The sequence below is a fragment of the Cyrtonyx montezumae genome, unplaced genomic scaffold (genome assembly GCF_038088225.1).
Source record: "Cyrtonyx montezumae isolate F1298 unplaced genomic scaffold, pur_monq_1.0 scaffold_10, whole genome shotgun sequence".
Classification (NCBI taxonomy): domain Eukaryota; kingdom Metazoa; phylum Chordata; class Aves; order Galliformes; family Odontophoridae; genus Cyrtonyx; species Cyrtonyx montezumae.
In genome coordinates, this window is record NW_027071826.1 from 51,556,430 (window position 1) to 51,582,211 (window position 25,782).

A 25,782-nucleotide genomic window follows, 5' to 3' on the forward strand; every position below is an offset into this window, starting at 1 on the left:
TGTGTTTATTCACACCCACAGAAATCACATTCGTTTGACACGTGCACGAATGGATTAACAACCACAAATGGCGAGCGACTCGGTAAACTTCAACTCTGCAGAGTGAACTCATTTTTTGGCCTGTCAGCTCTGTTAGCATCACATGCATTGCCTGAGAAAACGGGAGATCATCTGAGGGAGCACAGTCATACAAGGAATCACTCCAGCAGCTCCTGAGCTGCAATAGCAGCAGTAACATGGACCAACCTCAGCCCCGCAACCTTTTCTACATCAACACACGCACTTACAGTCACGGTCCAACTCGCTCCCTGCTTGCATCCAGAAGCAGCTCACAACCAGGAACACTCGGGGCCTTTTTTCTTATTTGATAGCATCAAGGACGGCTCAGCTCCAAATCTTTCCTCAATTCTTTTCCTCTAATATGAAGAAATGACTTTTAGTAACGTATATACTGTCAGCAGAGACCCAAGGACTGTGCATATGATCACGTTCGCGGGCTTCTTGCAGTTATGGCTCCTATTACATATAAAGCAGATATGCTCGCCTCAGGTGCAGCAAGGCGGGAACGGGGCCGCCCCGTGCGCCGCAGCCGTTGGGGCGGACGGCGGGAGAGGCACGCGCCGCCGGCCCACCAACCCGCCGCTCTGATTGGCCGAGCGGTGCGCGAGGCCGCCAGCTGATCGGTCGGGCCCGCCCCAACCGGAGGCTCCGCGCTCTCGGTTCAAACGTCCGTGCGGAGCTGCAGAGACCGCCTCAGAGCATCTCAGATGAGTTCCGCCCGTCGACGGGGCGGGGCGGTCCCCCGCTGCCGAGATGGGCTCCGGAAACAAGGTACCGCGGCCGAGGCCCCTCCTCCCCGGCGCCGTAACGCTCGCTCGGCCCCGTCCCTCCCGTCTCCCCGCTTCTCTCCGCAGGAGAACCGTCCCGACGCGCCGCTGCGGACTCCCCCGAAGCAGGCGGGCTGCTGTCAGCCGCTCGCCACGCCCCCCAAGCCCGGGGCGGCCCTTCCCGCCGAGCCCTGGACGCCCACCGCTAACCTGAAGCTGCTGATCAGAGCCGCCAGCCTCGAGATCCGCTGCCGCGAGCGGAGCCGGTCTCAGGTACCCGTGGGCCGTTTGCTTTGCCTCTCGGCAGCGGGCCATGCGAGGCCGTCCCTCGCAGCCCTCCCGCCGGCAGGAAAGCTCCTTAACGTCTCTACACCGGACTCTCGTCTCGCTCTGCGTAGGAGCACTCACCGGGAGACGAGCGAGGAAGGGCTCCGACGACGCGCAGGGAGAAGAGCCTGGGATCCCTGTGCCGCAGATTCCTGGCTCGGTACCCCGATTACCCCAGCGCTGAGGAGAACTACTGCATTTGCCTCGATGAAGTAGCTGAGGAGCTCAGTAAGTTGGTGGATGTGCTATTGCACGAGCCCATCGAGCACCCTGACATCGTGCCATACTCTGTCGCAGCCGGAACACTTAAACCCTCCACCTCCTCACTCCTCCCACAGTTCTTTTAAACCAGCTTCTCCAGCGTGCTGAACTTAGCAAATAAACTTAACATTTGTGGAGAGCACAAGTAAACCTGTTGGTTTGTAGGGTTTTTTTTTGACATGGAAATGATGGCTTAGAGTCCAAATCGCTAACACAAAGCTGAAGCTTTCCTGCTGTCAGAATGGTGAAATTCCAATATTCTGCTGTTTTATGAAGCCCATCATAGTTACGAACCACACTGCTGTAACGGTGTTTGAATTGTTACAGCAAACTGTAGGAGAGCACCTAAAAGACAATTATAAAGCAATTGTGGAGCAGGAGTTTCCAAGAACGTTTCGTTTCTGCATTTCATTTCTGCAGAGTGTGAACGCAGACGTATCTATGACATTGTGCATGTGTTGGAGAGCCTGCACATGCTGAGCCGCCTTGCCCAAAACAAATACATCTGGCACGGGAGGCATAACCTTGCCAAAACCCTGCACACCTTGAAGAAAGCTGGAGAAGAGAACAAATACATGCTCCTAATTGAGACGATCAAGAAAAGAGAGTACAAGGATGAGTTTGATTTGGATGGGAAAAGAAGTGAAGAAGTGGTAAGATCTTTCAGCACCAGTGAGCAAACAGAAATCTGTTCCGTGGAGCACCCAGGAATGGAGTTCCGTGCTGGTAAGGTTTCCCTGTAACGCCAAGAACAACATGCACTCATGATGATGAATATCTATAACAAATAGATAAATCACAGGGTAGGTGATAGGAGAGATGCATGGGAATATATCACAGTTTTATAGTCAGATGTGGCATCCACCTGATTTCCCAATGCTAGCTGTGTAGAAACTCAATTCTGGGCTCAGTGCTGGCCCTGCCTAGTTGTTGTGTTGTTTGCTCTCATCCTTGTTGCTGACAAATTTCTACAGCGTTATACAAATGTTTGTGGCTGGCATGTCACTTGATGCTTTAATCCTCTTTTCCTGTCTGCTGCAGCCTCTGTAAATAGCAAGAAAGACAAATCTCTGCGACTGATGAGTCAGAAATTTGTGATGCTGTTTCTTGTATCAACCCCACAAATAATAAGCCTTGAAGTCGCTGCTGAAATCTTAATTGTAGATCAGTTGGAAGTCTCTGATAAAAGCAAGTTTAAAAGTAAGTAAAAGGCTGCTGTTCCCATCTGCTTCTTGATCCTTCTCTAAAATCAAGTGTGAGCTAAATGAGCAAATCTGGTACAAGGCTGCAGTGTGAAGTGCTGTCACCTTCACCTTGCAGTGTTGGAACCTCCAAAGCAACGATCGATGGAAGCCTAAAGAAATACTGTCCAAGTCCTTAAAGATTAAGCACATGAGGAAGCGAAACCCAATGCTGTAACTGCCAATTGTTTCTTCATTATTTTACCCTTCTTTCAGTTCCCTGTGCATTTCCTCCCCATTCATATGTAAAGGTGCTTCGAGGTCTAGGCTTGGGTGTTCTAATAGTTGAGAACATGTGCTTGCTCTTGAGGGATCAACAATTCATCTCGCGTTTCCTTCTTAATTATACTTTTCTTTGGTTCTCAAGCTCACCTTTTATTTTTTATTCTTTTCTTTTGCATGAAATAGTACAAATGCAACAAAAAAGCTGTCATGTCTGTGATGTTAAGTCATAACACACCAAAACAGTTCTCGTAAATGAAGACTTGTCCTTTCAACCGCTAAAAATACACCACAGCTTTTGTAATCAGATCAGTTGTAGCTCGTTATTAAAAATTGCTCTGCTTTACATGCATTTGTTTCAGCCAAAATCAGGAGGGTTTACGACATAGCAAATGTTCTCAGCAGCCTTCAGCTTATCAAGAAGCTTTACATCACAGAGGAGAGAGGCAGAAAACCAGCATTTATATGGACAGGACCTGAAGTCACACCAAACACCCAGGGTACATATGTGTCACTTTCTTTTGTTTTGCTGATGGCTGTGACTCCTCTGTTTTCACTCCCAGAAAGCTGTGAACCGAAATACCGAGTAAAAGCAGCACCAAGTCCTCCACACGCACCTCACTGCACTTGGTTCTCAGCAGCACAGCAATTCTTGGAGTAGCACATATGAGCCACACAGTATAGAGCCACACAGTATATGTTCTTATTCTGAGACTCCCATTTCCATTTCTACCACTGCTGATGCTTCAGTAGTTATAAGCCAGGCTCTAGTAATTGCTTTTAATTACTGCATATGTGACTACATATATATCATACAGACCCTTCTGTTTGTTCTGCCTTCTAACTACAAAGCTTGAAACAACACCTGCAGCCTGCAGCTCACATATTTCAGAATCCACCGCCACCGTACAGCAATGTGCCAAAAATCTTTTTCCTTCAAGAGGAAAGCAACACTTCACTCGGCATCTATCCGTGATAAAGTTACTTAAAAGTACAGAAAGCGACAGAAGGAAGATCCAATCTGCTCCAACCAGTCCACTTAAAATAAGCACAAGTACATAGCTGCAAACTGTATCTGTCCATCTCTTTCTAGTCATGTTTTTCTCTTGTATGTGTAGTCTTGTATTAGACATGCAGGCTGGCCACCCTACGATAGAAGATGTGGATGGGTCGATATGCCTCTTTACAACAACTACATTTGAAAATAAGAAAGCAACAAGATGGGGGGAAATGAAATGTATGTTGTCTGTAAATCTTGAGGCCTTAAAAGAATAATAGCAAAAACAAATCTAAATTAATCTGTATTCAAAGAAGAAGCTCTGCAATTAGTGGCAATAATGGTAGAAATAACACCGTCTGAAGGCAGTATTTCACTTAAACGTTTTGAGACATTATCAGTTATGTTCCTTTTCTGTTTTCTCCCTTGAAGCAGGTACAGATGAAAATGTATCAGTTGACACAAGCAAAACTGCTCAGCTTGCAGCAGTCCCTTGGCATCAGCTGGAAGGACCACCAAAGTAAGTTTGCACATGTTGTGTTTGGAAGCTTTTGGTCACTGGCTGTTAAGTTTAATCTATACTTATTTGGAGTTGGGCAGTGATCTGCAAAAACCTTGTCACCTCTGAGTGTACGCTATTTTTTCCACTTAGAGTTTTCTGTTCAGTTTATCAAGACACACAAATTCACGCTCTCTGTATAACAAAAATAAAAACACTCGAGGCATTTCTGCAGGAAAACATTAAAATGTGTGTTCTGTCCTGCTTTTTTGTTTTAAGGACACCAAAAGTGAAAAAGAATCTGTCGGGATCTGCTTTGGAGCACAGCGTGCCCCAGCCTGAGGCAGCTCCCAGGGCCAACACTCACAATGCTGCACCCCCTCCCAAGTCACTTATCACTCAGCCATTAAGTGCCTTCCCTCCCAGCCACTGCTCAGCATTGCCAGTCATACTACCTCAGCCTCACTCTGGAGCCTCCAATGCAGTATATCTGCCTCCTTTCCAAGCCCACGCTGTGACAACGTATGGCCCGAGTTTCATGCCTCAACCGTGTGCTAACGTGACAGGAATTAAAAGTACCAACCCAAAAGCATTACATGAAATGACCACCAGGGAAGGGGACAACTGCACAGCTGCAGCTGATCCAGGAAAGGCCACGGCAGCTAAAGAAAGATGTGAATCTTCCTCGAAGAGTTGCCTTAAGAGATGGCAAGCACTGCAAGAGAATAACTTGATTAAAAAGCACAGAAGCAACGAGGAAAGCCTTGACAGTGCTATGGCAAGTTAATTGCTGTAACTCTGGCTCAGAGCATAGTAATGGGGCCATCTATTCATTTCCAAAGTGATTTAGGAGCTGCGAGGAACCAGGCTAACACAATGAATAATACCAAATTGTATTATAGCCAAGATATTTTATAGATGGCATAATTAGATTATTCTGATAGAAAAAAATCGAAATAAAGGGGAAAAAATGCTCTCCAGCATCCAAGGCTCACCATAAGAAACTCCAAAGGAGAGATCTTCAACAAGAGATCCTTCCCCAGTGGTGGTCAACCCTTAAATGGAGTCTGGGAAAGGTGGAGCCAGACTCCACCCCTTCTGCTCACACAGGAGCATTGCCTTCGCCTGTGCTCCTATGGCTGACTCAGTGCTCACCTCAGGTGATCCATCAGTGGTTCAGGCCATGATTCAGCAGTTCCCATACAGGAGCCTAATGTGCTCTCATATTTTTACATTAACTGTAGAGAAGCCTCTCGGGCAGCTGAGTTTTGTTGCACTGCTTGGTTTGGGTTTTTTATGTAGAAAATATAACCATGGTAATTGCAAAGCATCAGGCAGAATATACAGGATACAACACAATGTAAATCTTCACAAAGCCAGCCTAGAATCAGGCTGTATTCTCTCATTTCCCCATCACATCTTTGTTCCTGAGAAGGTGTGTCAAAGAGTACACTGTCAAAAAGAAACAATTCCTGACACATTATTTCAAGACTCTTTCAATCTGTTTATGCAATGGTTCTAAAGTAGCTCCTGTTACTCATGTTTATGCAGGAATCTGCTTTTCTAATCAGTAACACAGGGCTATCACAGTACTTGAGTAGTTAATGTCAGGCCTTTTACAGCATTACAGCATCTGCTTTCTTTTTCCATACGTAGTTTATTTTAAAGGGAGAACCCACCGAGCACAAGAGACCACCTTCCAACAGCTCTCAAAGCAATTGTGAAATGGACAGCTTCCAGGAAGAGAAACAGACCAGACCCCAAACACTAGATCAAAGCGTGGCAAACTCTTCTGACCAACACAAAAGAGAACACGCTCCAGAAAACGAGGACAGAACCAAAACAGGAATGGCGTTTGCCATTCCTGCTCGTGAGGTGAGCTTTGCCTGACACCACAGCATTTCTTGCTGTTAAGTGCAAAAGCACACACGGAACAATCTGCAAAAGAAACCAAACAGGAATAACTACACGAATACAGATTTGCCTTAGTTGGATTATTATAAAGCGTGCTTTAAAATAAAACAAACAGCTTAGCATAGGACTCCCCTGTAAGAGGAAACAAAATGATTTTCAGGCTTTGACTGGGATAGGTTCATAGGTTCATCAGGTTGGAAAGGACCTACAAGATCATCTAGTCCAACCATGGATGAAGATATCTAAGTAGATGGAAGCTATACTGAATTCTCATTCTGTCCCACACTGTTATTTATAAACATTTATTTCACCACGCTTTGATTCACAGTGGAACTGTGGTAAAACTCGCTGCTCCACAGTTCAGACTGACTGCTACAGCCAAATTGCAAATCACAAGCAGTTCTGTTGACAAAAGCAGAACACACAAACACCAAAGGATTGTCTTCTGGAATTTGCCACAGAAAAAAGACACAACGTAGGAATGAGGTGACACGACACTAAACCCAAATGTTTCCTCTTAAAAAAATTCCTCATGAGGATTTCTTTTGCCTAGTTGAACTGCACTGTGTTAACTGCACGTAGGTTTGCAGTTCCTCTCTGAGCACACTGTCAGGGGATGAGGCAAGGTGACTTGTGTGGATGAGGACAACCTCACTTTAGAGCACGGCTTTGATTAGACCACGTGCAATTTCAGACAGCAGCCAGTATGGGCATGGAATGCTGAGACCTGGGGATGTGAGGGATGGAGAATAAGAAAGTGGCAAGGGGAATGCAACTGTGAAGAAAAGCTTATTTTCTTCTTACACCTATGGGGTAAAGGTACATTGTCTTCTTTTTCAGGCCTTTCTTCCATCTGGCTACCTTATTCCTATTACTCAGTGCACTCACCACAGCAATAAGGCATGTCTTCTTAATAGAGAGAATACTGGGATGTGTTCACTGCAGCACCCTGGTACCTACAGCTCACCCACTGCAGGCGAGTACTAAATGAAATACATACGCATACACCTGGATTGAAGGACTGTGGGTCAGTTCATCCGACCAGAGTCATAAAATCGCAATGCAAGGTCTCTAGTTTCAATTTTCAGTCCTTCCATCGTTGTTTCTTTCTGTTTCAGGTTTCATTCCAATGACAGCATCTGAACAGACAGCAGTTAACATTCCAGCTTTTCAAATAACGTCCTTGAACATCACACTGACACCAACTTCTACAGCTACTGCACCCGTACTGAGCAACTCCTGTCTCAATTCTGGCAACATCAGCCCCGTCCCAAATCCAAGTTCTTCACTTCTGGACTTTGCACTGCTGCACGGAAGACTGATAGCTGCTGGTGTGCAAGTTCCCCCAAATCCCGTTCTGCAGCATATTCCAACCCCATTGAAGCCAGAAAGCATTAATCATAGCTCACAAAATGTGACCTTACAAGGAAAGGTAAGAAACAGTGGATTGCAACTGCTTCACCGTTGGTTGAGTGGGAATTAATGGGGCAGTAATTCCTGAAGAAGGTAGCAGTTTAAAATGAGCACTTTTCCTGTTCTTATTCATAACCCAGCACTGCCTCCCATAAGGGCAGGCAGGGAAGACTGGCGACAGCACGATAGAATTGAGAGGTTAGAAGGGAAGAAAATGTACTTTACTTGTTGAGAAAGTGGAGCCACCTGGAGGGGCTGGAGGAGGACCAGGTGTGAAGAGTCTTTGAGAGGATGCTGAATGATATCCAAAATGACATGCTCTTAACAGTCTACTTGTTGCCTCTTCTCCTAATTGACTCTCAGCTTCTATTTATATAGTACTGCACTGCCTACGGTTTGTTGGCATTAAACAAGGAGATAGGAGGAGGTTAGATAAATGAGTTTATTTCTATCAGAGTCGATACAGATGAATATGGATGCATAGCTTCAAAAAGAAGGACGCTCTTCTCCACAGGCAGCTGTTAGATTTCTACATTTGAGGAAGGAATGCGTTTGATACCACTCTGCAAAAACCTACAACTGACTTTTTTTCCTTCACTGAAAGTTCCCTTTCTCTTTCCCTTCAGCCCACTGTGCCAGAAGACCCCTGGAGCCTGAGACGACAACAGAAAACTTCTTCCACAACCCAGGAGGACCAAAACCAGCATCTGCTCCATCCACAAACTCAGGTACTACTGACACAGTCTCCCAAGGAACCTCACACGTTCCACAAGGAAAACTGTAAGCGGCAGGGAACTGATGTCTGGGCACAGACTTGCTGACTGTGTCAGCAGGCATCGTTACTGATTGCACACTGCATGCACGGTGAGCTGGGCTGTGTCCTGGAACTGGCAAGACCACAACACTGGGACAGCCTGAACGCTTTAGAACTCAAACCAGCTTTGCTGAGAAAGTTAGGGCTGGATGTCTTTACAACAGGCTTACCTGAAGCATTGCAGCAGAGCTCTGCATCTTGTGTCTTCTGCTTCGCTTTTCTGCTATGCAAAGCAAGGTGAAAGTGTCTTTGTAAGGACAGGTACAGTCCATTGCTCAGTCCATGTGTTGCACAAAGGAAGTACTGTGAGCGTGCACATAGTTTATGTCTTTCTAAAAGGCCAGAGATAGAATTTCCTTTGTTCCTATGACCAGTGATCCTCTTCTGGTAAGTTAATTGAAAAAGTCTTTAAAACAAGCAAACAAAAAAATGTTAGCTTATATAAAACTTGAGAATTATTTACGCTGCAATGTAAAACGCATTTGTTCAGATAAAAATTACATCCAACTCTCACTCTGACTTCATGTTTAATGAAATTAAATTACTGGTGTTGTGTCCTACGTTGTATGCTGACTTTCTGCTGGCTTTCTGTTGGGGTTTTCCTTGCTCAGTGAAGGCTACATGTATTCTGAAGAAGGGGAAAACTATATTTAATCAGCAAGGGGCAGAAAGAACTGGTGCTTTCTCTCTGAACACGAGGTGCTGTCACATAGCGTGTATGAACTAGTGTGCCTGAGCTCAGCAGGAGGAGTCCCACCTCCGGATGACCCCACCCAAAGATGCTTCCCCGCTTTGCCTCGATAACCGCAACGCAGCAGGGATTACACACAACCCCAGGGAAGCAAGGAGGCATCCTTGGAGCTCTCCGTTGCGAAGGGCTCAGTGCAGCATCACACAAACACATCCATAAACATTTATAAGCACTTTGGTAAGCAATTCTGGCAACGTCACTATGACAGAAGCCTCATTGGAGGATTCTTACATTTCACATCCACCAGCGACCACAGCGCTTTCATCTTTACTTAGGACCTATTAGGCTGCACTCAGGAATGCGCCATAGGTGTCATCTGAGGGGCTGCATTGTTGTCCACCTACTCACAAGTGGACACAAGGGCACAAAATGCCAGGCTTTTATCAGCAGCTATTTCAGCTTGGCGATAGCAATGGCACTGCTCAGATCCCCTAAGCCCTCTCTCTTTCCCCTCCCCTCCCTGCTCATAGGGCCGGCAGCAGCAGCCCCTGCATTTAAAGAGCGCAGGAATCCCTCCAGTTCAAATCCTTTGAGGCGTATGAGAAGAGATTTATATCGCCATGATATCACACTGTAGGACTCCTTTCTAAAAGTGAATGTCTTGGTTATTTCAAGGAGTAAAAGCCAGAGGAAGTGGGCTTTAAGAACTTGGAATCATTGTCTCTGAAAGAAATTTCCTCTGCTGTACCAAAGACAGATGCTCTGCAGCAGCGCTGATATCAAGGTACAGAACACCAAATCTAAACTTGTGATGAAATAACCATGATGCTCTTCCGCATGTTTAGGGATCAAACAAATAGCCAAGAAAGCCCAATAAAGGAATGAAGAAAAAGCCCAAGCAAAGATGCCACAAACCTCCTTTGGGATTAAAGCAAGCATGTGTAATGGGAGCCTGAAGGGTAATGCATTCAGAAAGCTCTAAGTGCCTGAAAATTAAGGCTGAGAATGAAAGCACCTCTTCAGCCATAACTCCAGTGTCAGTGACATACAGCTATCATCTTTTCTCCTATTTTCCAACTATTATCTAAGCGCTACTTGTCAGTTAAAATGGAACAGAGCAAGAATTTTCAGTGGCCTGGAAATCTTTTGTTGCCTCATTTCATATGCATATAGGAGCGCTAAGAACAAAATTACCATTTTGTCATTGTGTTTAACTGACCTTTGGTTTACTGCTGCTGTGACAACCTTTTAAGGAGAGACACTGTGAAATGAGATGATACTTCAGCACTCTAATAGACTGAAAGTGTCTTTTTTTCTTTTTTCCTTTGAACCAGAATTTAACACCAGAAAGCTTAAAGCCCAGATCTATGATAAAAGAGAGAGAAGCATATTGGTTAGCAAGCACATGAAGGGATCCTGGTTCAAACCTTCCTCATCATTTGAGGGCTGACAGATTAGATGTAGCTGTCCGGAGTCACAGCGTGCCTTTGCTTTACACGTCTTCCTATTGGTAGCAGAAAAAATATTCTGCTTTTGCTTAAGTGTTTTACTGAAGAAAAGTATTGCAATGGGAAAAGCTATGCACAATGTGCTCCCTGTCCACAGTCTGACATTCTTTCATCGCAGAGCTCCTTTGAGAATATTCACACTGGTGTTTGTTCCACTGTTTAAAGAATGAAATAGTAACCAGAGAAAGGAAGAAAGCAGAATATATCCGTAAGTTAGCAATCAGCTAAGCCTCCTGACTCAATTACTTCATAACTGGAAATGGACAAGGCTCCAGACTCAAGGTAGGCTATGGATTTGAGTGGAGTGCCTGAATTTTGAACTGACTGACAAAGCAGAGAAGGAGCACAAGTCTGGATTTGGATTCACTGTATTGGAGACTTCCTCCTAAAATGAGGAGACTCAGGCTGCAAGTTCTAATGTTTACAATATTTTATTGTCCTTAGAAAGTATTGAGGCAGCTGATAAATATATATATTTATGAGCTAGCTGTAAATGGTGGCTGGGGCTAATTTTGTACCAAGTTGCCATACTCAGGCTGTTGTACCTGGGGGATGAGATGCAGCTCAGCTCCACTCTGCCCTCTCTTCATTCTCCCCCTCTTCTCACATGTTGGCATATGAGCTGCTGAAGCTCATTTTCCTGATTCAGAAGGGCTGTGCCCACTCAGTTGTTCTCATTTCATTTTTCCAGCTATTATACAAACACCTTATTAACACCAAACCATCTATTATCTTTTCCAATAATTATTTAGTTTTCCATCTAGCATTGAAGAACCTACTGTGCAAGAACTAGGATCTCACTTAATGCCACTTCTCATTGTTTTTCACAGGACTAGTCAGCTCATTCTCCTCTTCCTCCCGCTCCCTACACCCGCAGAGATGATGAACACAGGAGATGTCTTCCCACATGGAAGGACATCTTCAGCCCCCGTTTAGCGTGACCTGGCCTGGTTCTCGTTTAACCAAAAGCAGCAAAATGAAGAAGTGATGCTCAGGACCCAGACTGCTCACATCGCAGAGCGTTTCTGAACTCTCTACTCTGAGATGAGCAGACAGTAAAGTGCTTTGCTCACTCACAAGGCGAGCACTCCAACTGCAGTCACGCATCCCTGCACTCGGCACTGCCTTCTGGTTCCTCAATTTCACACTTTGCTAGAAGCACAGAGCAGCAGCGAGTTTCAATTACTCACATCTAAAACACTTATCAATACTGGCGAGCCTCAACTGCGACATTTGGAGCTCTGCTTCTGACACAGAGGCTGCATCCTTTTGAATTTGTTACCGCTGCCTGGTTATTGCTATTTTGACCACCACTTCTCCATCCTAAAGAGATATGTTAAAGGAGGAACATGGCAACCGACACATCGTTTACTACAAATAACACAAGCAGTAGCTTTCCTCAGCAAAGGAAAGAAACGTTTTTCCCTTTAACCTTAGAAGAAACGAAACGCATCCCCTGCTGCCCTAAGTAATGGCAGAAAGGACCCTTTGAAAATACTAAGAGCTCGCTGTGTTTATTCACACCCACAGAAATCACATTCGTTTGACACGTGCACGAATGGATTAACAACCACAAATGGCGAGCGACTCGGTAAACTTCAACTCTGCAGAGTGAACTCATTTTTTGGCCTGTCAGCTCTGTTAGCATCACATGCATTGCCTGAGAAAACGGGAGATCATCTGAGGGAGCACAGTCATACAAGGAATCACTCCAGCAGCTCCTGAGCTGCAATAGCAGCAGTAACATGGACCAACCTCAGCCCCGCAACCTTTTCTACATCAACACACGCACTTACAGTCACGGTCCAACTCGCTCCCTGCTTGCATCCAGAAGCAGCTCACAACCAGGAACACTCGGGGCCTTTTTTCTTATTTGATAGCATCAAGGACGGCTCAGCTCCAAATCTTTCCTCAATTCTTTTCCTCTAATATGAAGAAATGACTTTTAGTAACGTATATACTGTCAGCAGAGACCCAAGGACTGTGCATATGATCACGTTCGCGGGCTTCTTGCAGTTATGGCTCCTATTACATATAAAGCAGATATGCTCGCCTCAGGTGCAGCAAGGCGGGAACGGGGCCGCCCCGTGCGCCGCAGCCGTTGGGGCGGACGGCGGGAGAGGCACGCGCCGCCGGCCCACCAACCCGCCGCTCTGATTGGCCGAGCGGTGCGCGAGGCCGCCAGCTGATCGGTCGGGCCCGCCCCAACCGGAGGCTCCGCGCTCTCGGTTCAAACGTCCGTGCGGAGCTGCAGAGACCGCCTCAGAGCATCTCAGATGAGTTCCGCCCGTCGACGGGGCGGGGCGGTCCCCCGCTGCCGAGATGGGCTCCGGAAACAAGGTACCGCGGCCGAGGCCCCTCCTCCCCGGCGCCGTAACGCTCGCTCGGCCCCGTCCCTCCCGTCTCCCCGCTTCTCTCCGCAGGAGAACCGTCCCGACGCGCCGCTGCGGACTCCCCCGAAGCAGGCGGGCTGCTGTCAGCCGCTCGCCACGCCCCCCAAGCCCGGGGCGGCCCTTCCCGCCGAGCCCTGGACGCCCACCGCTAACCTGAAGCTGCTGATCAGAGCCGCCAGCCTCGAGATCCGCTGCCGCGAGCGGAGCCGGTCTCAGGTACCCGTGGGCCGTTTGCTTTGCCTCTCGGCAGCGGGCCATGCGAGGCCGTCCCTCGCAGCCCTCCCGCCGGCAGGAAAGCTCCTTAACGTCTCTACACCGGACTCTCGTCTCGCTCTGCGTAGGAGCACTCACCGGGAGACGAGCGAGGAAGGGCTCCGACGACGCGCAGGGAGAAGAGCCTGGGATCCCTGTGCCGCAGATTCCTGGCTCGGTACCCCGATTACCCCAGCGCTGAGGAGAACTACTGCATTTGCCTCGATGAAGTAGCTGAGGAGCTCAGTAAGTTGGTGGATGTGCTATTGCACGAGCCCATCGAGCACCCTGACATCGTGCCATACTCTGTCGCAGCCGGAACACTTAAACCCTCCACCTCCTCACTCCTCCCACAGTTCTTTTAAACCAGCTTCTCCAGCGTGCTGAACTTAGCAAATAAACTTAACATTTGTGGAGAGCACAAGTAAACCTGTTGGTTTGTAGGGTTTTTTTTTGACATGGAAATGATGGCTTAGAGTCCAAATCGCTAACACAAAGCTGAAGCTTTCCTGCTGTCAGAATGGTGAAATTCCAATATTCTGCTGTTTTATGAAGCCCATCATAGTTACGAACCACACTGCTGTAACGGTGTTTGAATTGTTACAGCAAACTGTAGGAGAGCACCTAAAAGACAATTATAAAGCAATTGTGTAGCAGGAGTTTCCAAGAACGTTTCGTTTCTGCCTTTCATTTCTGCAGAGTGTGAACGCAGACGTATCTATGACATTGTGCATGTGTTGGAGAGCCTGCACATGCTGAGCCGCCTTGCCCAAAACAAATACATCTGGCACGGGAGGCATAACCTTGCCAAAACCCTGCAGACCTTGAAGAAAGCTGGAGAAGAGAACAAATACATGCTCCTAATTGAGACGATCAAGAAAAGAGAGTACAAGGATGAGTTTGATTTGGATGGGAAAAGAAGTGAAGAAGTGGTAAGATCTTTCAGCACCAGTGAGCAAACAGAAATGTGTTCCGTGGAGCACCCAGGAATGGAGTTCCGTGCTGGTAAGGTTTCCCTGTAACGCCAAGAACAACATGCACTCATGATGATGAATATCTATAACAAATAGATAAATCACAGGGTAGGTGATAGGAGAGATGCATGGGAATATATCACAGTTTGATAGTCAGATGTGGCATCCACCTGATTTCCCAATGCTAGCTGTGTAGAAACTCAATTCTGGGCTCAGTGCTGGCCCTGCCTAGTTGTTGTGTTGTTTGCTCTCATCCTTGTTGCTGACAAATTTCTACAGCGTTATACAAATGTTTGTGGCTGGCATGTCACTTGATGCTTTAATCCTCTTTTCCTGTCTGCTGCAGCCTCTGTAAATAGCAAGAAAGACAAATCTCTGCGACTGATGAGTCAGAAATTTGTGATGCTGTTTCTTGTATCAACCCCACAAATAATAAGCCTTGAAGTCGCTGCTGAAATCTTAATTGTAGATCAGTTGGAAGTCTCTGATAAAAGCAAGTTTAAAAGTAAGTAAAAGGCTGCTGTTCCCATCTGCTTCTTGATCCTTCTCTAAAATCAAGTGTGAGCTAAATGAGCAAATCTGGTACAAGGCTGCAGTGTGAAGTGCTGTCACCTTCACCTTGCAGTGTTGGAACCTCCAAAGCAACGATCGATGGAAGCCTAAAGAAATACTGTCCAAGTCCTTAAAGATTAAGCACATGAGGAAGCGAAACCCAATGCTGTAACTGCCAATTGTTTCTTCATTATTTTACCCTTCTTTCAGTTCCCTGTGCATTTCCTCCCCATTCATATGTAAAGGTGCTTCGAGGTCTAGGCTTGGGTGTTCTAATAGTTGAGAACATGTGCTTGCTCTTGAGGGATCAACAATTCATCTCGCGTTTCCTTCTTAATTATACTTTTCTTTGGTTCTCAAGCTCACCTTTTATTTTTTATTCTTTTCTTTTGCATGAAATAGTACAAATGCAACAAAAAAGCTGTCATGTCTGTGATGTTAAGTCATAACACACCAAAACAGTTCTCGTAAATGAAGACTTGTCCTTTCAACCGCTAAAAATACACCACAGCTTTTGTAATCAGATCAGTTGTAGCTCGTTATTAAAAATTGCTCTGCTTTACATGCATTTGTTTCAGCCAAAATCAGGAGGGTTTACGACATAGCAAATGTTCTCAGCAGCCTTCAGCTTATCAAGAAGCTTTACATCACAGAGGAGAGAGGCAGAAAACCAGCATTTATATGGACAGGACCTGAAGTCACACCAAACACCCAGGGTACATATGTGTCACTTTCTTTTGTTTTGCTGATGGCTGTGACTCCTCTGTTTTCACTCCCAGAAAGCTGTGAACCGAAATACCGAGTAAAAGCAGCACCAAGTCCTCCACACGCACCTCACTGCACTTGGTTCTCAGCAGCACAGCAATTCTTGGAGTAGCACATATGAGCCACACAGTATAGAGCCACACAGAATATGTTCTTATTCTGAGACTCCCATTTCCATTTCTACCACTGCTGATGCTTCAGTAGTTATAAGCCAGGCTCAAGTAATTGCTTTTAATTACTGCATATGTGACTACATATATATCATACAGACCCTTCTGTTTGTTCTGCCTTCTAACTACAAAGCTTGAAACAACACCTGCAGCCTGCAGCTCACATATTTCAGAATCCACCGCCACCGTACAGCAATGTGCCAAAAATCTTTTTCCTTCAAGAGGAAAGCAACACTTCACTCGGCATCTATCCGTGATAAAGTTACTTAAAAGTACAGAAAGCGACAGAAGGAAGATCCAATCTGCTCCAACCAGTCCACTTAAAATAAGCACAAGTACATAGCTGCAAACTGTATCTGTCCATCTCTTTCTAGTCATGTTTTTCTCTTGTATGTGTAGTCTTGTATTAGACATGCAGGCTGGCCACCCTACGATAGAAGATGTGGATGGGTCGATACGCCTCTTTACAACAACTACATTTGAAAATAAGAAAGCAACAAGATGTGGGGAAATGAAATGTATGTCGTCTGTAAATCTTGAGGCCTTAAAAGAATAATAGCAAAAACAAATCTAAATTAATCTGTATTCAAAGAAGAAGCTCTGCAATTAGTGGCAATAACGGTAGAAATAACACAGTCTGAAGGTAGTATTTCACTTAAACGTTTTGAGACATTATCAGTTATGTTCCTTTTTTGTTTTCTCCCTTGAAGCAGGTACAGATGAAAATGTATCAGTGCTCAGCTTGCAGCAGTCCCTTGGCATCAGCTGGAAGGACCACCAAAGTAAGTTTGCACATGTTGTGTTTGGAAGCTTTTGGTCACTGGCTGTTAAGTTTAATCTATACTTATTTGGAGTTGGGCAGTGATCTGCAAAAACCCTGTCACCTCTGACTGTACGCTATTTTTTCCACTTAGAGTTTTCTGTTCAGAAAAACACAGATAGAACTGGAAATCTGGGATATTAGAAGTAAAAAATCCCAGCCAGGTGAAATACATCAAAAAGATCAGAATAAGCACAACAGAAAAGACATCCTACAACATTTTTGGAGATATTTGTTGAATTGGACAACGGTTTTCCAGTGTATCAGCATTTGAAATGCAATAACACAGCAGTTTAATTCTACTATCTAAAAAGGCTCAAAAGATGGGACACTGGAGAGTATTAAATGAAGTTACAAGACAGGGAAATATATTGAGTTAGATGTATTATTCTAGAAAAGCTATTGTGAAACGATAAACGTCAAGCTGAATCCTTCATGCTAGCAAAATCAAGCCCAGAAAATTTAACAAGTTGTAGCATAATTATTCTTCTCTATAAAAGCATTGGCATCTTGCCATTTGGATGAATACAGAACTTCCTTCAATTTTACATTTTTGCTAATACAGCTGCTATTAAAAATGAATAAGCAATTAAAAGAATAGAGTTGTCCTTATCTTATGTTGTGAATTAATGAAAAACCCTAGGCTCTGTGACTGAATACAGTTTAACCAGTACTATCCAGACACAGTTTTAAGAAGGAATTTGACTCATATTTCAGCCTGGAGTGGAGAGAGCTCAGGGGAGACCTGAGAGAGGCCTTTTAGAATCCAAAGTGGAGCCATAACAAACAAGGGGAAACAATTTTGTCAACTGGAAACCCATTGTATGTGCATACTAGCAAGTCCATTGTTGTTATGCTTTCATCTTGTTCAGGAATTTTATCTAACGGCTTGTATTAATTCTAATGTATTTATTCTAATGGCTTGTATTATTGTAATAATTTATATTAAAGCAGAAGTGAAATTATGCTAATAACACTGACTTTGCATGCCATCCCAAACGCTGTAAATTACTGCGTGTGTACAGTTTCAGGAAGTAAAGCTGTGCCAACTGACATGCAGAGTCTTAGAGAAAAAAATGATTTTGCCATTTCAGATGGTGACTCAAGATTGCAAAGCTCTTACATAAGTAAAAATAGCACTACAAATACAGTTTATCAGTGGCCCAGAAACAGCACCAAAGAGGTCAAACAGAAAAGGATAAAGAGTTAACAAGAAAGTGATAACTTAAGTTTCAGCTGTTTCTAAGTCTGCATAATGCCTCTCTGTTTATGTGGCAGGTCCCGTACTGGGAAGCTATGAAGATTTTTAATGAAAGAACAGTGATAATTATTCCCTTAACGAAAGACAAACACGGATTTTAAATACAAGTAACAAGCGTAGGTACCGTAAGAGTAACAGAAGAAAATACCTTGAGAATTACTACTGGCAATTCCCATTTCATGAGCTCAAAATAAAGACAATTAAGAAAATTGCTGTTTACAGAGTCACATCTACTTATGTTTTCCATGTAGGCTGAGATAATAGGAATGGCAATACTATCAGAGCAGCCTTGATTCAGTGAAAGTTGTGACACACAAAGCCTTAGGTATTTCAGAGCATGGTTGCAGAAGTAGTAAGTCAACAAGCTTAGACCTATTTTCCACTTGACTTCCCCACCCTTACCAAGCTGTCAGCTTCTGCACATTATGCCCACTTCTGCAGTCTTTACTGTCAAATCCAAAGTAATAGAAGAGTTTTCTAATGTAGTAGTTTTTAAGGTAAATAATGTAAATAACTTCCTTGCATGTCAAACCAGGCATGCTCCAAAAAGCTGTTAAAACCATTAAAACACAGCATAGTGTTACAAGGTACTTTGCGAATCTTTGTTCCTTGTCTAGCCTAGAACTCCAAAAACATTTAAAATAATAAAAGTTTTCAAGAACCATAAGGATTCAATGAACATACACTGGTGGCAACCTTGATAATGGCTATTTCTAAACAGTTGTGTTCCTTGAAGACCTATAGGTGTTCTTTTTTTAATAGCACTAAGAAAACTTTTTTTAAAGCTTCAGCCAAGAAACAAATATTCTACCATCAGAGAACGCAATTTTCACTATTTTTTCTCATAGAATAAACTTTCATGAGAAGTGGTCAAACTTCTCATGACTAAGCTTCCATCTCTTTCTGCTACGCCTTCTGATATTAACTATGTAATGTCACAATGCTGATCTCAGATTTTAGCATAGGCATACGCTGCAAGAGCACAGCCATGTTAAACTTTTCCATCAGATCTTTCTGCTGATTCAGTCTTATCAAAGACTACATTTTGATGGCTATTTATTGTGCGACTCTAAGTAAGATTTGACTTTTTCTTATTAGAGTCTAAGTTTGAAGAAGGAATAACCAACCAAGGGACTTGAAACTTCTTGATGTCACATATCGGCAGGACACTGATACAGCAAAACTATTAGCTGCTGGAGTCATTTGAATTAATAGAACCCCAAATTCAGTTCCCTGAATCATATCCTTACTTTGTTTTGTTTTTGGAGCAAAATAATCAGTTTGACTCAAACATTCCAAAACTTGATTTGATATAAACTGCTCTTCCAAAATGCAGTTGGATAGATGGTATTGCATCCGAACCATTTGTCCATTTTTTCCATGTGCAAGAACTGAATTTTTAAGGACTGATTCAAAAAGTTTGTTACAGATGTCAGTTTATTGAAGATGTCACTTAATTACATCTTCCCCCACTTCAGCTGAGTCTCAGTCTTTCATCCAGTGGTCATAGACATATGAAAAAAACTATAAAACACAGATTACTCCTCAGGAGTTGTTCATCACAATATGTGACGTGGTCTTTTCAGAAGCAGGAACAAGTATCTGTCGGGATCTGTTGGGAAATGGCTGCAGGAGCAGGGAAGTCACGGTGATATGTACGAGCACAGTTTGCACTGCAGCACAGACTATATGCTCATGGAAAGGTATTAGATGTTGATAGGAGGTCATGATGCTCCTGGGCCAAGTGACAAACAACTCAAAGCGGACATGAACTGCTTCAGCTGAGCAACCCAAGCTGCCAAGACATCTATGGGAAACTTCTGTGATTATGTTATTCACCACCAGTTTAATAGCCCTAAATGTCTGTGCTCCTCAGTGTTCCATTGATTTCCAGTGTCCTACAGACATACAATATTCCTCAGGCTTCTTTCACTCATCTTTACTTTTTTTCTCTAAAAAATCTGGGTATGATTGCACAAGAAAGACTGGAAAAAAATTATTTGTATTTCACACACAGAGACCTCTAAAGCTTCTTTCTTTTTTGCTGTTTTTAGGATATCAGCTTTCATGTCAGCAAGGTGGTCAGGTTAGCTTAAACCATTATGCTCAACAGTTGTACAGAAAAATAGGAATTTCCTCTGTTACGGAACTTTAGAATTCTCCATTAAACACAGTCAAGCTAAACATCTCAGCTGCTTTTTTAGTTAATGGAAGAAGATGGGACTCCCCAGAGGGTAATTCAACCTATTGGTAGGCTTCTAGCCCGCTCACTCCCTTCACAACAGGGTGAAATAAACAGGATGACTCGTTGCCTCTACTGCTGCTTAATCTTGCATGGATTGCAGGAGCACCCTTGCTGACTTGAATGTCTGGATTACATTTAGACATGGAAATGAAAATGGAAATTGTCTGTTACCTGAGTCTCCTCTGATTCAACAACAGACCCAGATATCTAAAAATATAAGTTATTTATCTATTTTGTGTGAATAATTTCCAAATAAAATATAGTTTGTGTCTTGGGAAGGGAACCACCCAATTATGTGCTCTGCTTCACAGAGCAGCTTGGGAACTGCATCAGTTTATCATAAAAGAGACCCAAACCTGCCCCTTTCCCACTCCCTTTGTTAGCATTTTAAATAGTTGTGTAGTCTGGCTGCCTCTCCTAGTGACTGAAAAGGAAAAGTCTCTTCCATAGACTAAAGAGACACCCACTGGTTTTAGTGAGAAGCTTCTCCTCCAGATGAAATATACTCCGGTGAGTTTAATTCTTTCCTGGTGAAGAGATAATATGCAATGCTTAGCTGAAAAGATGAAGGAAGTTGCAGAACTCATTCAGCATTTACCATATGTGTTTCTGAAGCCACTGCTGATACACCTGCACATCAAAATTAGCATCACCAAAGTAGCTGTGTTGTTGCAGATGTACGCAGCTGTCCCTCAAAGAAAGATCACTGGGCACCTCACTATTATTTTCCTCCTTGAGGATGCTCCCAATTCTGAAAATATTATCAACGTTTTTGAGGATGCTTTAAGGAATCATAGCTGAACTAAAGGGAAGCAAGGTCCAGATACGTAATCTCAGCCTCTGTGCTACTTAATGGTAGCACTACTCATGAATAATGTTTCTTTCTCTCTTAGCTATATGGTCATCACACACCTCATCTCTGCAGGTAAACTGTTACAGAGGAGAGGATGACTGTAATCAATCACACCACAGTCACCTACTTCATCCTCTTGGGACTGACGGATTGCCTGAAACTACAGCACCCTCTCTTTGTGATGATTCTGCTAATCTATGTCATCACCCTGCTGGGCAACCTCGGCATGATCAGCTTGATCACAGTTGACTTCCAGCTGCAAACACCCATGTATTTCTTCCTCCTTAATTTGTCCATTGTGGATCTCTGCTATTCTTCTGTTTTTATTCCGAGGATGCTGGTAAACATCTTAGTGGAGATTAAGACTATTTCTTACTCAGAATGTCTTGCCCAGCATTTTTCATTTGTTCTGTTTGTGACCACAGAAGGATTTCTGCTGGCTGCGATGGCTTATGACCGCTACATTGCTATATGCAACCCACTGCTTTATACCTCTCTTATGGCCAGGAGAGTCTGTGTTTGCTTGGTGACTGGGTCATATTTAGGTGGACTCTGTAACTCATTGGTACATACTTGTGGCTTACTGAAATTGTCCTTCTGTGGCCCTAATACCATCAATCACTTTTTTTGTGACACAAACCCACTGCTACAACTCACTTGCTCTGATAACCATCTCAATGAACTAGTTTATGAATTTTATTTGAACATTTAAATTTTGAATGAACATTTAATGATTAACATTTAATGAACAACAATGAACATTTAAAAATTGACTATGTGTTTATGTGGTCTCCAATATTGACTTTTTCTGAATAATCCCTTAAAAATCAAAATGAAATCACACTGGACAGACCCAAGAGAAAGTGAAGCCACGTGCTGGTGTCTATGGCTTTCTGTAGAGCATCCTTTACCTCCTTGTTCCTCCAGCTGTAGATGAGGGGGTTCAGCACAGGGATCACCACAGTGTAGAACAACGACGCAATTTTGTCTGTGTCCAGAGAGAAACTGCTGACTGGTCGCAAATACATGAAGACAACGGTTCCGTGGAACAAGGAGACAGCCACCAGGTGAGAGGTGCAGGTGGAAAAGGCCTTGTATTTCTTCTCAGTGGAGCGGAACCTCAGCACAGTCAGAATAATGAAAATATACGAGATGAGGATGGCAATGATGCTGCTCATCAGAAAAAAGCTGCCGGTAATGAAAACCAGCAGCTCATTGAGGGCGATACTGGAAGAAGAAATCTGGAAGAGCGGGCTGTTATCACAGAAGAAATGCTTCACCACATTTGAAGAGCAAAAGATAGTTTCAGCAATATATTCAGTAATAATACTCAAGATATTGAGTGTGGGGATAAATAACTCCCAAGAATGGTACTTCACAAAGAAATAGTAGAGATGATAGTATATTTTGAGTAGTTCTATATAGATAGGATACAAATAAAACAAAAGAGAAGATGGCACACCTTCAGGATGTCAAGGCTCGCAGGGGACTCCACGTGGGAGGGATCTCCAAGAAGAGATCCTTCCCTGGTGGTGGTCAGCCCTTAAGTGGGGTTTGGGAGAGGTGGAGCCAGGCTCCACCCCTTCCAATCACACAGGTATATCACCTTCACCTGAGGCCCCATGGCTGACTCAGTGCTCACCTCAGGTAACCAATCAGTGGTTCAGGTCGTGACTCAGCAGTTCCCATACACTCCACCCCTTCACAACGTGAACCACTGATCAAGTAACCGTAAGGTGAGCTCCCCTTGATACAGAGACCCAATACATCACGACGCTTACATAATTGCCCGTCGCAACACATGTTGATTTAATCCGAGATGGGTGATCATTGGCGCATCAGTTGAACTCTTCTTTGGGCCAGTGCTCAGTGGTATCTACTGGAAGCATGCCATCACACAGTGCAGGTCCATCTTATGTGTCATCAGTCCTGGTTAGACCATCACCAGACGCTGCACATGGTCTTATGGCAACTCTGGAACACTGCAGCATTGTTTGGTTCCTTCTGGTGACTCATAGGCTTATCGGAAGTAATATAAGTGTTTCAGAGGTACCAAGAGGGGAAGATCCGCTCTCCAGGTTAAGATACAGGCTGTATTCCTGTCTTGGGTTAACACTTCAGCTTGTACAGGGGCATGCCCTGGCTGCCTGTACCATACTCTCTGACCCCATGTCTGTGGCTGTACGACTATATCAGGCACCAAAGGGGGTGTCCTGATCTGCCACAGAGACATGATAGGGGTCCCCTTAGCAATAAAGGCTGGAGTGTTAACCATTATTTCAGTAGGCCATGTACCAATTACCGGAGGGGCTACCGAACCCCCCACCTCCAATAATCTCCCCCAAGGTGCAAGTAGGCCGCACCATCATGGTCCTACCTGCACCTTCCAGGGCCATTTTATTTTATTGGTACCTGGTTTTAGGTCCTCAGGGGCAGGGAGCAGAAGATTGTTTTCACGGCCAATCTGAGGTCTCACCTCATTATCGGTACTCGTAATTTGGATCCTAAGTGAGGAGGCCCATGTTGTCTGTAACATTTTCAAGGCACTGGGTCTGCCGTCTCTAGGTCTTTCATTCAGGTCCCGCAGGGTCTCGTGGAATCTCTTTGTCCAACCCTGCAGGGACTGAGAGTCTGTCTTCAGGGCAGCCTTGAGAATACCATTGTAACGTTCGATAAGGCCTGCCCCCATTGGATTATATGGCAGGTGGAATCGCCACTCAATGTTATTTTCTTCTGCCCAGCGTTGTATCACTGCACCTGTGAAATGACTTCCTTGGTCGCTCTCGATGACTTGCGGTGTCCTGTAGGAAGCCATCAGCCTTGTGAGTGCCTTTATAGTGTATGCCTGGTTGGCTTTTGGTACTGGATAGGCCTGCATTAGCCCACTCGCGGTGTCGACACAGGTTAGGGCATATCTCGCCCTCTCAGACCGAGGGAGGGGCCCAATATAATCAACCTGCCACCGCTGTAGAGGATTGTGTCCACTAGCAAGATGGGCTGTAGTTTCAGGCAACGACCTCGGTCTTATCTTAGAGCAGGCATCACAGTCTCAGCATACTTGAGCGATGTCCGATAGTTGTACGGGCAGTCCTCACGCTTTAGCGGCTGCCCACATGGTCTTCTGCCCAGCATGCCGCAGCTTTTGATGTAGCCAGTAAGCGATATTCTCAGATGGCGAGTTCTCAACCCATCTAACTCGGTGTTGAAGCCAGTGTGTCGGCTTCATCATTTCCTGGTGACTGTAGGGGTAGATGACCAGAAACATGGTAGACACGTACAGTTCTGTGTTTAACTGCATTCCATATGCCTAACCACATATCTTTGCCCCAGATCGGTCGGGAGTGGATAGTCCAATCCTGGGTGGCCCACTGTGCGATCCACAGAGTGAGCCCCCGATACATAGCCCAACTATCTGTGCAAATATTCAGGATACCATCACCAGGTTCTTTGCTTATAACCATCCACACCGCCTGCAGCTCTGCCCACTGGCTGCTTTGACCATCCCCCTCTTCAAACCATATTGTGACTGTGGCAGGATGGTACGCTACTGCTCTCCACTTACTTGGGTTGCCCTTGCTGGACCCATCCGTGTACCAGGCATCTTCAGGGATAGGATATTTTCCTTCCTGGACAGGACTCTTCCGTGGTGGAGCAACCAAAGTTTGTTTCGGTGCATCACTATGATACGTTACTGGGCCAAGAATCTTCTGGAGCTCTTCTTTCAACGGTGAGGAAGACAGACTACTCCTCTGACTGAGATAGGCGACCCATCATGCCACTGTCTGCGCCTGGGCCACCCCTGTCTTAGGAAGGTGGGTCAGATCTCTTACCCACCCCCGGATTGGCAACGTAGTCTTGACTATAACTTCATCCGTTTGGGTTATTGGCTCTTCCGCTTGTAATGCGGAATAGGCAGCCAATAACTGTTTTTCAGTCATACTATATCTTTCCTCTGCTCCATGCCACACCTGAGACCAAAATCCAATGGGGGTCCAAACAGAACTCTGACGTTGCTACAGGCCCCAGCCAAAGCCACCTTGAGTTATGTGGACATCTAGCTCAGCTGGGAGGGTAGGATCAAATATACCCAGTGCCTGGGCTTGTTTAACCGCCTGTTTCGCCTGTTGGAAAGCATCCTGTTCTGTTCTCCCCCAGTCCCATAATTGTCCCTTTTTGGTAAGTCTATATAAAGGTCTCAGCAGCTGCGCCAAATGAGGTATAAAGGAACGCCAATATCTCAATATACCTAGGAACTCCTGCAGCTGCTTTGGTGTTGTAGGGACTGGAAATGCTTGAACCTTATCTACGATGGCATCAGGTAACACTTTGGTCTTTCCTGACCATTCTACCCCTAGAAATTTTACGGACAGTCCTGGACCTTGCACTTTTTGAGGATTGATAGCCCATCCTCTTTCACTTAGGTAGGCAGTTAATGAATCTGCTGCCTCCCCTACTGCTTCCAGTGAGTCGGATGTTAACAGGAGGTCATCAATATAGTGGTATAGGTTCACATTGTTTGGTTTTCTCCAATCAGCCAGGTCACGTGCCACCCAATTATGACAGTATGTTGGTGAGTGCACGTACCCCTGTGGCAAGACCTGAAAGGTCCACTGCCTGCCTCCCCATGTAAACGCAAATTGATCTTGTGATTCTTTAGCAATAGGTATGCTAAAAAACGCATTTGCTAAATCCAGGACACAATGGTAGGTTTTATTTTCCCAACTAAGAGTGTCCATTAAGGAGGCAATATTGGGTACGGCTGCATGGATGGGCGGCGTCACCT

At 44.7% G+C, this 25,782-nt stretch overlaps 2 protein-coding genes across 2 annotated transcripts; both read left to right on the top strand.

Moving 5' to 3' along the window:
* The first annotated feature begins 813 nt into the window (after window positions 1–813).
* LOC136060810 (transcription factor E2F8-like) lies at window positions 814–8,485 on the top strand. The gene is given in 14 exon segments (XM_065755607.1): window positions 814–831; window positions 915–1,100; window positions 1,226–1,382; window positions 1,836–2,141; window positions 2,457–2,615; window positions 3,241–3,386; window positions 3,731–3,932; window positions 4,308–4,395; window positions 4,654–5,152; window positions 6,043–6,249; window positions 7,129–7,264; window positions 7,407–7,720; window positions 8,328–8,346; window positions 8,349–8,485. Coding segments are annotated over 14 exon segments (2,574 nt in total).
* A 12,608-nt stretch (window positions 8,486–21,093) lies between these two features.
* LOC136060811 (olfactory receptor 5J3-like) lies at window positions 21,094–21,711 on the top strand. The gene has a single exon (XM_065755608.1). It carries the CDS (start codon window positions 21,094–21,096, stop codon window positions 21,709–21,711), a length of 618 nt encoding a protein of 205 aa, XP_065611680.1.
* The last annotated feature ends 4,071 nt before the right edge of the window (window positions 21,712–25,782 follow it).